The sequence below is a fragment of the Natrix helvetica genome (assembly GCF_964273705.1).
Source record: "Natrix helvetica genome assembly, chromosome: 1".
In the NCBI taxonomy this organism is placed as follows: Eukaryota; Metazoa; Chordata; class Lepidosauria; order Squamata; family Natricidae; genus Natrix; species Natrix helvetica.
The window spans coordinates 736,701-752,500 of NC_138548.1; the positions used below are offsets into that span (position 1 = coordinate 736,701).

The 15,800-nt window shown below is 54.4% G+C and overlaps 1 protein-coding gene across 3 annotated transcripts in view; it reads right to left on the bottom strand.

Annotated features, from left to right (window-relative positions):
• Window positions 1–3,925: 3,925 nt before the first annotated feature.
• ABHD8 (abhydrolase domain containing 8) overlaps window positions 3,926–15,800 on the bottom strand; it is a 15,955-nt gene continuing 4,080 nt past the window's right edge. For all 3 annotated transcript variants that reach the window (XM_081938439.1, XM_081938440.1, XM_081938441.1), the window contains exons 2-5: window positions 6,641–7,330; window positions 5,981–6,151; window positions 5,402–5,618; window positions 3,926–4,834 (exon numbers count right to left, since the gene is read on the bottom strand). In XM_081938439.1, the coding sequence (XP_081794565.1) occupies window positions 4,679–4,834; window positions 5,402–5,618; window positions 5,981–6,151; window positions 6,641–7,314 (1,218 nt within the window). In that variant the 5' untranslated portion in view covers window positions 7,315–7,330 and the 3' untranslated portion in view covers window positions 3,926–4,678. The remainder of the gene's footprint in view (window positions 4,835–5,401; window positions 5,619–5,980; window positions 6,152–6,640; window positions 7,331–15,800) is intronic.

Below are 15,800 nucleotides of genomic sequence, written 5' to 3' on the forward strand. Positions count from 1 at the left end.
TTTTCTCTCCTCCTTCCCTCCCTCATTTCCTTCCTCCTTCCCTTCTTTTCTCTCCTTCCTTCCTCCCTTCTCTCCTTCCCTCCCTTCCTTATCTCCTTCCTCCTTCCCTTCTTTTCTCTCCTCCTTCCTTCCTCCTTCCCTCCCTTATTTCCTTCCTCCTTCCCTTCTTTTCTCTCCTTCCTTCCTTCCTCCTTCCCTCCCTCCCTTATTTCCTTCCTCCTTCCCTTCTTTTCTCTCCTTACTCCTTCCCTTTTCTCTCCTCCTTTCCTCCCTTCCTTATCTCTTTCCTCCTTCCCTTTTCTCTCCTTCCTTCCTTCCTTCCTTCCTTCCTCCTTCCCTTTTCTCTCCTTCCTTCCTCCTTCCTTTCTTTTCTCTGCTCCTTCCTTCCTTCCTCCCCTCCTCCCCTTATCTCCTTCCTTCCTCCTTCCCTTCTTTTCTCTCCTTCCTTCCTTCCTTCCTTCCTTCCTTCCTTCCTTCCTTCCTTCCTCAATATCTTCCGGACCAGGTCACCTGGCCAGCTTTAATGGCTGGCTGCCAGTTGGGTCCTTGGGGCTGCCCCATTGGATGGGCAGTGGGGAAGGGGGCAGTCACGGAGATGGCCAAGCCAGCATCCTTTGGGGGGGGGGGAGTGTCTCCAGGGGAATGACCAGTTCAGAGCCAACCTGATCCCAGGCACAGAAAATCTCCCTGCAAGGGGGAGAAGCAGTGGGAAAATGCTACCAGTTCGCGTTGCTTCACCGGAACTGGTAGTAAAAACTGCTACTGGTTCGCAGAACTAGTAGTAAAAAATACTAAGAAAAGGGGGAAAAACTGTTCCGGCGAACGCACATTGCACAGCTGATCTTCGGAAGTTTTTAAAAAACTTTTTAAGCATTTTTTTTTCTACAGGTTCTCCAGAAATGCGGGGGTGGGGTGGTGGTTTTTGCTCCCAGCAGGCTTCCCTGAAAAAGAAAGAAAGAAAGAAGGAAGGAAGGAAGGAAGAGAGAGAGAGAAAGAAGAAAGAGAGAAAGGAAGAGAGGGAGGGAGAAAGAGAAAAAGGAGAGGAAGGGAGGGTGACAAATCTGGCACTGGACGCAGCTTCAGAGGATAATCCAGGACTGGAAGGGACCTGGAGGTCATCTATACAATACAATACAATAGCAGAGTTGGAAGGGACCTTGGAGGTCTTCTAGTCCAACCCCCTGCCTAGGCAGGAAACCCTACAACGTTCCAGACAGATGGCTATCTAACATCTTCTTAAAGACTTCCAGTGTTGGGGCATTCACGAGGCAACTTCTGTTCCACTGATTAATTGTTCTAACTGTCAGGAAGTTTCTCCTCAGTTCTAAGTTGCTTCTCTCCTTGATTAGTTTCCACCCATTGCTTCTTGTCCATCTAGTAGTCCAACCCTGCTCCAGCAGAACATTGTTAAAGTGAGTTTCTGTCTTTTGATCCCTCAGTCACAGGACTACATAGCCACGCCTACCCAGTCACATGACACCCCCGCCAAGCCACGCCCACAGAACCAGCACCAAAAAAAAAATAGATTTCACCCCTGGGGAGAAGGCACCACCTGGTGTCCCTCAGCCAGTCAGTCTCGACGGGTGAACTCCAAAGAGAAGGAAGCCCACCTCTCCAGGACACACCAGGCCCTTTATTTAGGACGGGGGCAGACCGGGGGGGGGGGCTTCTTCCCAGGGAAGGAGGTTGAATTGGGCAGCCATCAAAAAGTCCCTGCTGACGATCCCAAACGGATGATTCTCCTTGAAGAAGTGGGTTCGAGCCCTTCCCAAGTCCGGCTGCCCGTCAGAGCTGGAATTTGAACACGCTTTTGCAGGGAAAGGTGTGCGTGTGGGTGTGTATGTACGTGTGTAACTGGCGCACCGTTTCTCAACTCCGCAGCTTTAAGAGGGATGGACTTCAGTTCCCAGAATTCCAGCCAGCGTGGGGAGTTCTGGGAGCCGAAGCCCCTCCCTCTTAAAGCTGCAGAGGTTGGGAAATACCCACCCTTAACAGCTCCAGTTTCTCCTTGAAACCTGATCCAGCATTTTCTCCTGCTGGGAGCAATGAAACTTTGCTCCCCAAACAGTTCAGAATTATTATTTTGGGCCCCGTTTTCCTCAACGGACCAAGTAACGGGTCAGGGAAGGGAATGCCAGGGAGCTGCAGGCGGGAAGATACCTACGTCCCATCAGTGCGCATGTGCTGGGTCCACGTGGCTCCATCCGGGAGTCCCCACTTTCCTCCGAGGAATTAGAGCAGGGCACTTCAAGATTTGTGGACTTCAACTCCCAGAATTCTCCAGCTGGGCTTGTGGGGGTGGGGGGAAAGATCCTGAACTTTCAACTGGGGGGGGGGGGGAACCGGGAAGCTTCCAGATTCGGGTTTTCCCAGAGGTGCCAGCCTGGCTCTCTTCATCAATGGGGACTCTTGAGGAATCCTCTGCCTCGGACTCCGGTTTCCTTTTGGAGGCTATTTGGGACCCTGACGTTGTTATTGTAATGTTTGCCAATGTTCCAACCGGAAGAGAAAAGAGGGTAGGGTTGGTTTTTTTTGTCTTTCGTGTTTGCAGTTCATTTTTTTTTAAATGTTCTCCTCTAACTTTGTTATGCCTTAATTTTTTTTTCTTTTGTATTTTAATCCTTTGAATAAAATTGGGGAAAGAAGAAGGGGGGCTTTCTTCATCCTTTTTTGTGGGGGGCAGAGGAAACTGGTGTAAGGGGAACAGCTCAGCCCTTCCTGAGGCAGACGGGCAAGCGGGCACTGGCTGGCACGGAGGTGGCACAGATGCTCCTTTGTACCTAAAACTGTCTTTGAGGTCCAGGGGAAAAATGAGGTGGGGGCTCTCTTACCAGCAATCCCCCTTGGCTGACCCTCAGTTGGAGCCCCCCATTTCCTGGGTTGTCTGATGCCCAACTAAATGCCCAGGCTGCCATCTCACAAAGCCATCTAAAAAAACCCTAATCCCTGGCAAAACATGAAAGCAGCCCGGTCTGAGGACAAAGATTGCCAAGGGGGGGGGGGATGACTTGCGGAGGGGGGTGATGATCAGCCAGGCAGGAGGGGGGAGGGGGTTGTATGCGCACAGGGCCATTTTTGGCCAAACCTTAGGATGGCTCGGCTCCAAGGAGACCCTAATGGGGGCCTGATTTGATGCTGGGTGGGGGCTCTGCTCCTTCTGGATTGAACCGGCCCCCAGCTGGCAGCAGCTCCTGGCCGAGGGGGGGGGAGTCCCCAAATTAAACCAGGGCCTTTCCAGGGAGACTCTCTGAATTTCTCCCACGGAATCCCTTCGGAAAACAACCTGGGTGCCGGGGGGGGGGGGGGGGGGGTCTGAATCAGGGCTTCCTTGACTTACGACTCCTTGTTGAATGACTGCTGGGAGCCAGAATGCCACTGAAAAGAGCAAGTGAGAGGGACCGTTTTTCCCACGGCCGTTGCATCCTCCTGGGGGGGGTTGTCACGTGATAGAAATTGGGATGTTTGGCACCTGGCAGGGACTTGTGACGGTTGCAGCCTCCCAGGGTCAGCTGATTCCCCCCCCTTTTGCGACCTTCTGACAGTCAGAAGCCAGGTTTGCTTAATAACGGTGTTACTAACTTAACAACTTCAGGAACTTTGTAAAATGGGGAGGAACTCCCCCGTCTCACTTAGCAAACAAATATTCTGGGTTCAGTTGTGGTCGGAAGTTGGGGAACTGGCAGTTGCATTTCTGCCCAAAGGGGAAGTTCTCCAAGCCCCCCCCACATGTGAAATTCCCAGCCTCCTGACTCCCGGGAGGAGGCCGAGGTGGAAGCAGAGATTGGGGGGGGGGAGGGAAGGAACCCCCAAATGGCACCAAACTCTCCTGCTGGTGCCCGGCTGCCACCCCTCCAAGCTCCGAAGCTGAGAGCTGGCACAGTTTACCCTCTTGGGGGATGCGTGTTAGATACAGTTTTGCAAAGTTTATTTACAAACACCGCAGGGGAGGGGGCACGTGTGGGGGGGGGGATGGGGTGGCTGGGATCTGGACCCCCCTCTTGGGCTAGAACTCCAGCATCTCCTAGGTTGGAAAGAAGCGACGTGGGGAGGGGGCGACGGCCTCTCCCTCCTCTGGTGGGCTCCAACCACATTCACGGCCAGCGTTCTCGGGGTTGCAGCCCCCAGTCCTTGAAGGTTTTGACAAGACAACTAGGCAGGGGGCGGAGCTACCTGGGGGGGCTTCGGCCCCACGTCCTTCTCTCCCACCAGCAGCGGGGGAGAATTCAGCCTGCAAATTCCCGGAGCCTCTTCAGACGCAGCTGCGGTGGGGCAGAAGACGTCAGAGGTCCACCTGGGCCCCTTTCCATCCCCCCCATGCTCGCTCCGAGGGGCCCCTCCCTTGTCCCAGTCGAGGCATCAGGAACGAAGTCCCAGCATCCCTTTGCGAAGACTCCAGAGCCCATCATCCTCCTGCAAGGAGCAAAGCAGCCCTGCCTGTCCTCTGGCCAAAGTTTTGGGGTGCTGATTGTTCCTGGACGAACTTCTGCTTCCCACCGTCCTTTGGTTCAAGGGGTCCCCGCATGCCGGCTACGGGCCCCCACCGGCCCCCCCAAGCAGGGAGACAAAGCCCCGTCTCCCCCATCCGTGACAACGCTCGGCCTCCGCCGTAAGGAGCTCTCCTTGGGGCAGCCACAGGAGTGTGGCCCCGGGACCCTCAGGATGGACCCCCATCCGCCGACTACTTCTTCCCCGCCGGGGGGCCCTCTTCAGAGGGGAGGGGCTCAGGCTCCCAGAGGAGGAACTCGTGCAGGAGGGTGTTGACCGTCTCTGGACACTCCAGCATCACCATGTGGCTGCCTTCATCTATCACCTTCAGGAAGGCCAGCAGCAGGATCTGGGGGGGGGGCGAAAAGGGTGGGATGGGGGGTCACGGGTGGCCGTGCCCTGGCTGGCCCTTGGGTGGGTGGGGGGCTTCAGTAGCCCTCCAGCTGTGTGTGTGGCCCCTCTACAGGTCTGAGCCGATGCAGCTTTTCTGACCCACAACTGGAAGTCGTGACCAAGCTGGCAATCTGCCCCCCTCCCTCCCTCCCTCCCTCCCTCCCTCCAGTGAGACCTTGATTGGGGGGGGAGAGATTGGGGGGGCGTTGTGCTTCCCACAGAGAGTGTGCCGACTGGACAGACTCCGCCTCCACCAAAACGGCACTCACCCCCCCCCCCCGTGCCTTCTGGTGACTGGGCAAATGTGGGTGCCATCCGGCTTCTTTGCAAGCCCCGCCCTCTCTCCTAGGCCCCCCCCTGACTTTCGCCCAGCCAATCTTGCTGCATTTGGGCCCCCCCTTCCTGGGCACCTCAACCGAGCAGCCCCCCGGGGCACCAAAGGAGACCCTCCCCCTTGAGAATCCTGGGGGAAATCCATCGGGACCCCCTGAGGGCCAAAGGGAGGGAGTGGGGGGAGCCGTACCTCTGCCATGCGCTGGTCCTCCTCCACGGGCACAAACCTGTCGTGCATGCCATGCACCAGCAAGACGGGCACGGTCAGCTCAGCGTGGTAGACCTCATCCCCCTCCGGCCAGTACTGCCCGCTCATCATGGCCCTCAGGACGAAGGGGGAGACGTTGAAGGCGTTGCCCTCCTTCAGCAGCTGCTTCTCCTTGGCACCCTGGCGGGCAAAGCCGGCTCTGCCGGGGGGAAGGGCATGGGTCAGCGTGGTGGGCGGGGGAGGGGGGAGAAGCAGTGCCCCCAGGAGGAGAGGGTTGTGCAAGGCAGCCGGAGCCCCCAAACAGACAGGCAGAGCCCGGGAGGGTCGGGGGGGGGGAAGATGCCAGGGGAGTCATCGTGGCCCATGGGGAGACCTTTCCCCCTATCCCCCCTCCCCCCAGAGGCTCTCTTGCAGATGCTCCAGGCCAGGCAGGGCAAGTGGGGGGCCGGGGAAGGAGGGCTGCTTTCCCCCACCACCACCAGGGCAGCCCCAGAGGCCCGGTGGGCAGCCCAGTCGTGCCAGGGGAGGCTCCCCGTGTGTCCGTCCCCCCCCGAGGCTCACTTGAGGAAGCTCCAGGCCAGGCAGGGCGAGAGGCAGCGCAGGAGGCAGGGGGGCATGTTGAAGATGGAGCAGAGGCTGGGCTCCAGGGCGGTGGGGCCCCCTCCGTTCACCATGATCACTTTGTGCACAAGCTCCGGGTATTCGTGCGCCAGGAAGGTGCAGAAGGAGACCCTGAGACAGGGGACACGCGGCGGGGGGGGGGCAATGAGACACCGCAAAGGGGGGGGGCTCTCCGTCCCTCGTAGGGAAGCAGAGATCCTCCATGTTCAGAGACACTCTATGCAGGGAGTCCTCCACCTACAGCAGTTCAGTTAGTGACCGTTCGAGATTACAACGGGACATTTTTCCACATGTATGGCCAATGCAATGCCCCCCCCCCCCCAGTCACGTGGTTAAAATTGGGACGCTGTTGCAGGGTCCCGGGAGGCCCCTTTGCAACCTTCTGATGAGCAAAATCAATGGGGGAAGCCAGAATCGCTTAACAACTGGGGTGATTTGCAGTTTAGCGACCGCAGCAAAAGAAGCCCACTGGGCAATCAGAGGCAAGGCACTTCATCGCCTTGCTTAGTGATGTCAATTCTGGCTCTGGCTGTAAGTCAAGGACCCTCCGCCTGCAGGAGACCCCCAGGAGACCCTCCCCCGGCCCCCTTCCCCCCTCACCCGTAGGAGTGTCCGATCAGGATGTTCCTTTTCTTGCCGTAGCGCTTGAAGAGGCTGCGCAGGTCTTCGGCCAGGGCGTAGAAGGTGTAGGCGGCCGCGATCTGCGGGGCGGAGCTGGCCCCGTGGCCAGCCAGGTCAGGGGCCACCACCTCGTAGCCCAGCTGGGTGAAGAAGTCCAGCTGCTCCTTCCAGATGTCGGAGGAGCCGCCCACGCCGTGGATGAAGAAGAGGACCAGGTCCCGGTGGCTGCCCTTGCAGCTGCCGATGTGCTGGGCGCAGTCGATGTGCACCACCCGCTTAGGCTTCGGCCGGCGGCGTTTGAGGGCCGGGGGGGTCCCCGTGGCCGGGTTGACCTCCGAGGCCTCCGAGGCCTCCTGGGGGCCCTTTTGCGGGCCCTCCGGCTGCCCCGCCTGGGCCAGGTTCTCAATGACCAGTTGGCCATTGCGGTAGAGGGCGATGCGGCGCTTGAAGCGGACAGAGCCCGTCTGCGGGGGCTCTTCCTCCGTGCCGGGGGGCCGGGTGGGGGCCACGTGCTTCACCCGCAGGACCCGCCCGGGCTTCACCTCCACAAAGCTGTAGCCGTCACCGGACTCCACGGGCTCCAGGGGCCCCACCACGTTCGGCGCCTTGCCCAGCAGGCAGCAGAGGAGCCCTTCAGCGATGCTGGTCAACATGGCGGCTCCGGGGCTCCTGGGGAAAGAAGGGGCCAGGCAGGCCTTTGTCAGGAGGAGACCCACAAGGGCCCTGGCGGGGCCCTTTGTACCAGGCAGACAGAAGGGCCGGCAAGGGAGGCGGGACTGGGGGGGGGTCCTTGGTGCTCCCCAGTTGTTTATGGCTAGAAGGGGTGGCTGGTGGAGAGAAGGAAGAGGCTTCGGGGAAGGATAATGAAAGATCTGCAAGAAAACAATCAGGATAGAGAAGCACCAAGGGCCCCACAGTCTTCCTCCCCCCTCCTCCCCCTCCCCCCTCCCCCTCTTCCTCCTCCAACCTTTCTGGCACTGAGGATGTTACCTAGTTGGGTAAAGCGGACATAAGTCTCTTTTTCTAGTGCGGTTTTAACTTCAAACAGTCACTAAACGAATGGATGTAAATTGAGGACAAGTTGTATCTACAAAATGCTCAGAGGGGCAGTGAGTGAGGTAAAAGAGAGACCCCTCCCAGAGGTCTGAATGACTTTTGGGTCTCCAAAATGACTCAACTCAGAAAGAAGGCGATATCTTGGCATATGGACCTCTCTCTCTTCCTCTCTTCCTCTTACTTTTTCTTTCTCTCTCTCTCTCTCTCTCTCCATTCTTTCTCTCTCTCTCTCTCTGACTTTTTTCTTTCTCTCTGTCTCTTCCATTAACTCCCCTCTCTTTCTCCTTTCTTTCTTTCTTTCTTTCTTTCTTTCTTTCTTTCTTTCTTTCTTTCTTTCTTTCTGTCTTTCTTTCTCTCTCTCTCCCTTTCCTTCTCTCTCTCTCTCTCTCTCCATTCTCTCTGACTTTTTTCTTTCTCTCTTTTTCTCTCTCTCTCCATTTGCCCCCTCCCTCCCTCTCTTTCTCCTTTCTTTCTTTCTTTCTTTCTTTCTTCTTTCTTTCTTTCGTTCTCTCAATTTTCTTTCTCTCCCTCCCTCCCCTTTTCATCTCCTCCCCTCTCCTGCCCCTTTTTAAATCTAAAAACACTGAGACTGTGGCCTGAGGGAATTGGGCATGGAGTGGGTGGAGAAGAGGGGGGCTGCTGGAGCCTCCCCCCAGCAGTCCCCTACTTCATCCTGACCCTTTCCAACTGAGGCTTCCTGTCTCCAGCAGCACGAAGGTGGAGTTTGAGGAGAGGGGGAGGGGGAGCCTCTCTTTCTGCCAGGTGGGGGACACGACTTCTGTCACAATGCCCCTGGGGACACGGGTGGGCCCGTACCCAGGCTGGGCCCTCAGAGGGGGAGTCATCAGCATGGAGCTTCTGCTGGATGCCAAGAAGCCCCCGAGGACACCCCCAGCCCCAGGATGGACTTCCGGATTTTCCCTTCAAATCCACTCCCAGTTCTCCTGCTTCAATCACAGAATTTGTCCCAGAGTTAAGATAACCAGGAGATCTTTGCCAACGGATTGCAAACCATCCATCCATCAGTCAGTCCCAATCGCCTCACTGGAGTCTTAGCACCCCTTTGTAAAGCCTGAGTAAGGCCACGCCTGGAATCCTGCATCCAGGTTTGGTCACCACATTACAAAAATGATGTTGAAACTCTAGAAAAAGAGCAAGTAAGATGATTAAAGGCCTGGAGGCTAAAACATACGATGGACGGTTGCAGGGACTGGGCCTGGCTAGTCCAGGGAAGAGAAGGACCAGGGAGACAGGATATCAGCCTTCCAATATTTGAGATGCTGACACAGAGAGGAGAAAGGGGTCAAGCTATTTTCCAAAGCACCTGAAGGCCAGAGAAGGAATCATGGATGGAAACTGGAGAGATTCAACCTAGAAACAAGGAGGAATTTCCTGACAGGGAGAACCATCAACCCATGGAACAGAAGTTGCCTTCAAAAGTTGTGGGAGCTTCATCCCTGGAGGCTTTCAAGAAGAGACTGGACTGCCATCTGTCAGAAATGGGGTAGGGTCTCCTGCTTGAGTTGGACTAGATGACCTCCAAGGTCCCTTTCAACATAAGACTAATCTGTAAGTCAGGCCAGCTGAGCCCCCCTCCCTGCCGAGCCTCCAAGGGCTGCCTACAGCCGTCCTGGAAGCTCCTGGTTTAATTAGCAGGCCGTTAACCTAATTGTTGCCCGCAGGAGGAAGCGCCAGCAAGGCAAGAGAGGAGAGACAAGAGGGCTCTTTGGAAAAAAAGGAACAGGGTCCAGGCAGTCCTCGGCTTACAACCGTTTGTTTAGGGACCATTCGAAGTTACAACGGCACTGAACAAAGTGACCTATGACCATTTCCCACACTTATGACCATTGCAGCATCCCTGTGGGCATAGGATCAACTGAGGTGATGGGCAACAGGCTCTTCCAGACCCGGGGGCGGGGACCCACACCTCAGGTGTCTCCAAGGGCACAAACCTCCGAGCCCCCCCCTCAATTCCCAGGGAGCGGCTGCCCCCCCAGCCCCCTTCCTCCGAGATGTAGAAGGGAGGGACTCCCTGTGGTTGGTCTGGCTCTTACTCGCCCGCGGGCATCTGTTTCGCGCCCTGCGTGTTCAGGTGAGAAAGAGGCAGCTGTTTGGTGAGAGTGGCAGATTGCAACCGATGGATGCAACGCTGTGAAAAAGATCAGAAACCCAGAGCCGGTTTCTATGTCAACAGGATGAAGCCTTGAAAAAGCGCCAGGACGGGGGCAGAGGGGATCGAACGGGGATGGGCCCTGTTGGGGCTCATAGAAGCAGATGGGAACTGTAGTCCTTTGGAGACATGCGCTCCAACAAGTGGGGCCCCTCCTTGCTCCTTCCCGTCTCCAAGTCAGCCAGGGAGGCTCAGGGGTGTGTGAGAGAGGGGCCTTGAGGGAGGGAAGGCGTTCAAATCCTCCTTCCAGGGACTATCACAGAAGGAGGCAAGCAGGTTCCTGCAAGTTCCTAGACCTCTTGAACCACGGAAGTAGCCTAAAAGCTTATCTTTGACTCGCTCAAGAGCAGCCGGGCAGCTGATAGCTTCTCCCACCTCTCTGGGGCTGTGGAGGCCGCGGGGCATGGAAGGGGCATCTCCCCAGCCAGAAGGGGGGAACCAAGGCCTGAAGTGTTGATGCCTCTTTGGAAGGCCCTGGTGAGGCCACCCAGAGGGGCTGGGGCTTCCCTCCATCCAGAGGCTGCTGCCCTTCCATCCCTCAGAACCCACTCCTCTCCGAGAAGAATGAAACATGTTGAGAAATATTGAAAAGGCAGAATATTATATTTCCCTGGGTGAGAAAGGGAGAAACATGCTCTTGGGAAGCAGCCCCCACCTTCCTTAATAGCCTCCAGCAGGTGTCAGCACTTGAGAAATAAAGAGAAGGCTAGCTCTATTCATAAGCAAATGCCCTCACCCAACAAAGGTAGGATTAGCCCTCAGCCAAAATAGGAATTGCCCAGCAAGCACCTTCGTTGCATCAGCCAAACTTCAACCAAGCTTAGCTCAGACAAACTCTTAGGATCTGTACAGCCAGGAGAGTCTGACAACAGCCAGTAGAAGACCATGTTCTTGCACAGGAACAGGAAGCTCAAGTGCAAAGCCCAAGAGAAGGGTATAAATGGACTCCCCACTCTCAACTCCATGTGCTTCTGCTTCATCCATAAATGGACCCTCTTCCCAATCGGCCTCCATTTTGTCTCCAGTGCCTTTCTCCTGCCTTGGAACTGGACCAGATGGAAACACTGTATTTTTCGGAGTATAAGACTCATCTTTTTCTCCCAAAAAAGAGGGTGAAAATCTGGATGCATCTTATACACTGAATTCAGCATTTGGGGCTGTTTTTGCCCCCCACCCGGCCCCCAGGAGCACTCTACACGCTTCCCAATAGCCTCCCCAGGGCCTATGCATGCTCTGGGGTTTTTTTGCAAAAAAATGGGTCATTTTTTTGCTCATTTTTGCTTCCCCAGCCCAGCCCCCAGGAGCACTTTGCAGGCCTCTCAAACTCCCTGCGTGCCCTATTTTTCACAAAAAAACAAGGCGTGGAGAGGGTTTGGGAGGCCTGCAGAATGCAAAACCTTTTTAATTTACCTCTTCAAAATCTTGGTGCATTTTATAGTCTGAAAAACGTGGTATTTCTTCTGACCCCTTCAGCCTTTCAAAGCCAACCGCAAGTCTAACCTTTGATCCCTCCAGCCGGTGCCACCCCTGGTGGGATTTCGTGGGAGGTGCCACGGAAGAGAATTCAGCGCTGGCAATAGGGCTGCCCGTTGCCTCTGCCACCCCCGTCCCCCGTCTGGGGCACCTCCTGAATCCAGTGGAAAACAGAACAGGCCTCCCCAAGTGCAGGAGGCCATTGTTAAAAGAAAACAGAAGTGGAAGAGGAAGATGGGGGGGGGTGCGGATGCTGGTAACCATGGAGACCAGGGCAGGCTTGGGTACCACTCTCTGCGACTGGAAGGAAGGAGTTGCCGATTGCGTAACCAGCCGGTTGAGTCAGAAAGGGGGTGGGTTGCATAAGACTCCCTCCCCATCCTTTTAGAGTGGGGGGGGGGGCTTCAGACCCCTTAGAGGGGAAACCTAGAGGCTCTGAGGGGCCTTGGATGCTCTTTGAACCGGGTGGTCTGGGTCTCATTCAAGGGACCTCATCAATGCCACTTGGATCATGAAACATTGCAACAAAACAACATTAAGGACCCTGCAATCCTCCTCTTCCTCCTCTCCACAACCCCTCCCTTCTACCACTGAAGACGTTACCTAGTTGGGTAATGAAACACCTGCAAAAAACCTGCCAAGCTGAGACGGCCCCAAATGCTCATATCTGTCCTCTTCCTCCTCCTCTGACCCACTCCCCTCTAGCACTGAAGACGTTACCTAGCTGGGTCCTGAAACACCTGCAAGAAACTAACCAAGCTCATAGAGCACCAGGGACCCCGCGATTCCCCCCAAGATTCTCCTGTCTTAGTACATAAAGAGATTCACCCCAATTAAGAAGCTTAAATGTCACCTCTGTCTTTCCTTTTGGGTCTTTGGCCTGCCAGACTTCCTATTACTTTGCTATGCCTTTTTCTATGGTGGGGAAATGGGAAGATGGGATTGTGCAGAGTTAGATGATAGGTAGCCATAACAAAATTCTTTCTAGAAACCCAAGGTCATCTTTTGTCTCTGCACCAGGCCATAACTGGATGGGGGGAAGCTGCCAGCATGGCAGTGGGAGATTGGACCATGGGATGGACTTGTGGGTGGGGGGATGCAAGATCCTGAACTTTCAACTGGGGGGGGGGACTGGGAAGCTTTCAGATTCAGGTTTTCCCAGATGTGCCAACATGGCTCTCTTCATCAATTGGAACTTTGAGGAATCCTTTGCCTCGGACTCTGATTTACTTTTGGGTGCTATTTGGGACCCTGACAGTAGCCTTCCCTCAGAGGCAGCCCCGTTTCCTCACCCCTCTCCAGGCCTGGGAGGGGGCTGCAGCTGGGCCACTTCCAGCTAGGATCCCCCCACCCTGCAGATTTTGGCAAGAGAGTCCACTTTCCATCGTTTTTTCTCTCCCCTCCATCTTTTTCCAAGCAAGAAATAAAACTTGTGTCAGCAAAAGGAACCAGAACAGAAGTAGCAAGCTCTGGATCTCCCATTGCGCTTTTCTTCTTGGGTGGGGCAGGAGATCAGCAATCATGAGTTTGGGCTTCTTTCTTACCTCCCCCCCTTTCTCTTCCTGACCCCTCAAATATACTGGTGGCTGCGAGCAAGTCTGCAGATGTTTTACACACCTGCAAATATTTTTTTAAAAAAAAGAACTGTGGTTTGGGTACTGATTGTAATTTTATTTTTATTATTTTGCCATTTTGAGATTTGCTCGGGGCCTCCATCCAGAGTTAGGTTTTTCTGCAATGAAGCAATATCCAACTTCAGTCCATAGGGCGGAGGAAGGGCGAGAGAAACCGCTTGCAATTGCAGCCACCAGCTTTTCAGCAGATGCTTTCAGAACTTTGGCTGCCTGGGGAGGAGAGAAACGGCCTTCACTGGTTTCATGAAACCGGTAATTAAGTGCCAATAATCACCTGCACTGTTGTTATTACAAAACAGAGGATCTATTATGGATCTATTAGGTGGAAGGAATCAGCAATTAATAAGTGCCACTTTATAAAAACTTCCTGGAACTTCTGCAAAAGGACTCGGAATATGGCATCCGGTTTGGGTCACACTGATATAAAAAAGAGGTTGAGACTCTGGAAAAAGTGCAGAGAAGAGAAACAAAGAGGACTAGGGGACTGGAGGCTAAAACATACGATGAACAGTTGCAGAAATTGGACACGGCTAGTCTAGGGACGTGGTGGCTCAGTGGCTAAGACGCTGAGCTTGTCGATCAGAGAGGTCGGCAGTTCAGCGGTTCGAATCCCCAACGCCGCATAAGGGAGTGAGCTCCCGTGACTTGTCCCAGCTTCTGCCAACCTAGCAGTTTGAAAGAACGTAAAAAATGCAAGTAGAAGAATAGGAACCACCTTTGGTGGGGAGGGAACAGCGTTCTGTGCGCCTTTGGCATTGAGTCATGCCGGCCACATGACCACGGAGACGTCTTCGGACAATGCTGGCTCTTCGGGTTTGAAACGGAGATGAGCATCACCCCCTAGAGTCAGGAACGACCAGCACAGATGTGGGAGGGGAACCTTTACTTTTAGTCCAGTGAAGAGAAGGACCAGGGGAGACAGGATAGCAGACTTCCAATACTTGAGGAAGGGGCTGCCACAGAGAGGAGAAAGGGGTCAAGCTATTTTCCAAAGCCCCCAAAGGCCAGAGAAGGAAGAATGGATGGAAACTGATGAAGGAGGGAGATTCAACCTAGAAATAAGGAGGAACTTTCTGACAGGGAGAGCAATCAACCCGTGGAACGGAAGTTGCCTTCGGAAGTTGTGGGAGCTTCATCCCTGGAGGCTTCCAAGAAGAGACTGGACTGCCATTTGTCAAAAAAGGTGTAAGGTCTCCTGCCTGAGCAGGGGGTTGGACTAGAGGACCTTCTGGGTCCCTTCCAACTCTGACATTTGGATACATTTTGATGTAAATATTGTGGGATGCCTGGAGGAAGACTCAGACATGCCGGGTGTAGGAAACTTTGAGAATGGAGGGGAGCCCCACAACGCCTCGCCTTGCAAGGGAAGATTTTATATCTATTCAAGGGGTCAACATTCTTTTGCGATTCGAAGCCATTTGGGGAAGAGTCTCCTGGCCCTTCAAATGGGCAGCTCAGTTGCACCTTAAATCCTAAGAGTGTGGAACCGGCTCCCCCTCTTCAGAACTGCTACTAAAGGGTGTGCCGTGAAATCCTCCTCTGAGGAAGTAACACGCAGCCCAAAGACATTTTCACGCAGGAAGACGTCTCCTTGGGGTGGATGGAGCCTTGCTCTCCCCAAAGCATCTGGAAGCCCTTCCAAGGACTGAATCCAGGAGCCGGATCAAAGCTGCTGCAATTACAGCTGCAATTACAGCTGGCTGATTGATGCAGCTGCCCCAAGCATCCCCAGGTATTGATTTTGGGGCTGGGACGGTGGAACTCAAAATGTTAAATAAATCATGGAGCTTTCCACCCACGCAGAGAGTCGAGGAAGGGCAAATCCTCCTTGGATGGCTTGCAAGTCACACACACACACCCTAACCCCTTTGCAAGCAGCAGCAGCCGCCGCACGCTCGGGGGTGGCGTCCTGGGGGCGTTCCACACCTCCTGTCATCAGGGAGAAACACTCACCGTCTCAGCCCCTTAAGGGAAAAGCAGGGGTGTCCAACCTTGGAGGCCTGTGGACTTCAACTCCCAGAATTCCCCAGCCAGAGATGCCATTTTGATCTCCCTGGCCCATGGAGAGCGGAGGCTTCCTGCCAGGGCTGGATCTCATCCGATGGCATGGATTGGTGCTATTTGGCGTGGGGAGATCAAAACGCCAGCCTGTCCATAGGGCAGGACATCATTTATTGCTATTTATTGTTTTATATTGAAGTTTTTTTATTTGTGTAAGCTGCCTAGAGTCACTGAAAGAGAGTTGGGCGGCCATATACATTTTGTTCAATCAATCAATCAATCAATCAATCAAGGATAGGATAGGGTAGGATAGAATAGGAAAAGGAAAAGGAATAGGAATAGGAATAGGAATAGGAATAGGAATAGGAATAGGAATAGGATTGGATAGAATAGAATAGAATAGAATAGAATAGAATAGAATGAGGAGAGGAGAAGAGAAGAGAAGCTAGAAGGGACCTTGGAGGTCTTCTAGTCCAACCTCCTGCCCAAGCAGGAGACTCTCGACCATTTCAGACAAATGGCTGCTCAGGCTCTTCTTAAAAGCCTCCAATCTTGGAGCCCACACAACTTCTGGTAGCAAGCTGTTCCAATGATTATTCGTTCTCACTGCCAGGAAACGTCTCCTTACTTCTATGCTGTCTCTGTCTCCTTGGTTCTTGTTTCTATCCATCGCTTCTCCTGCCTCCTCGTTCCCCCTGAAAGGCCCAGTCAGATTCAGACTCCGGAGCCTTGTGTGTGTGTGTGTGTGTGTGTGTGTGTGTGTGTGTGCAATGCCCCCTCCCCGTTTCCTCATCTCTTGAATGCT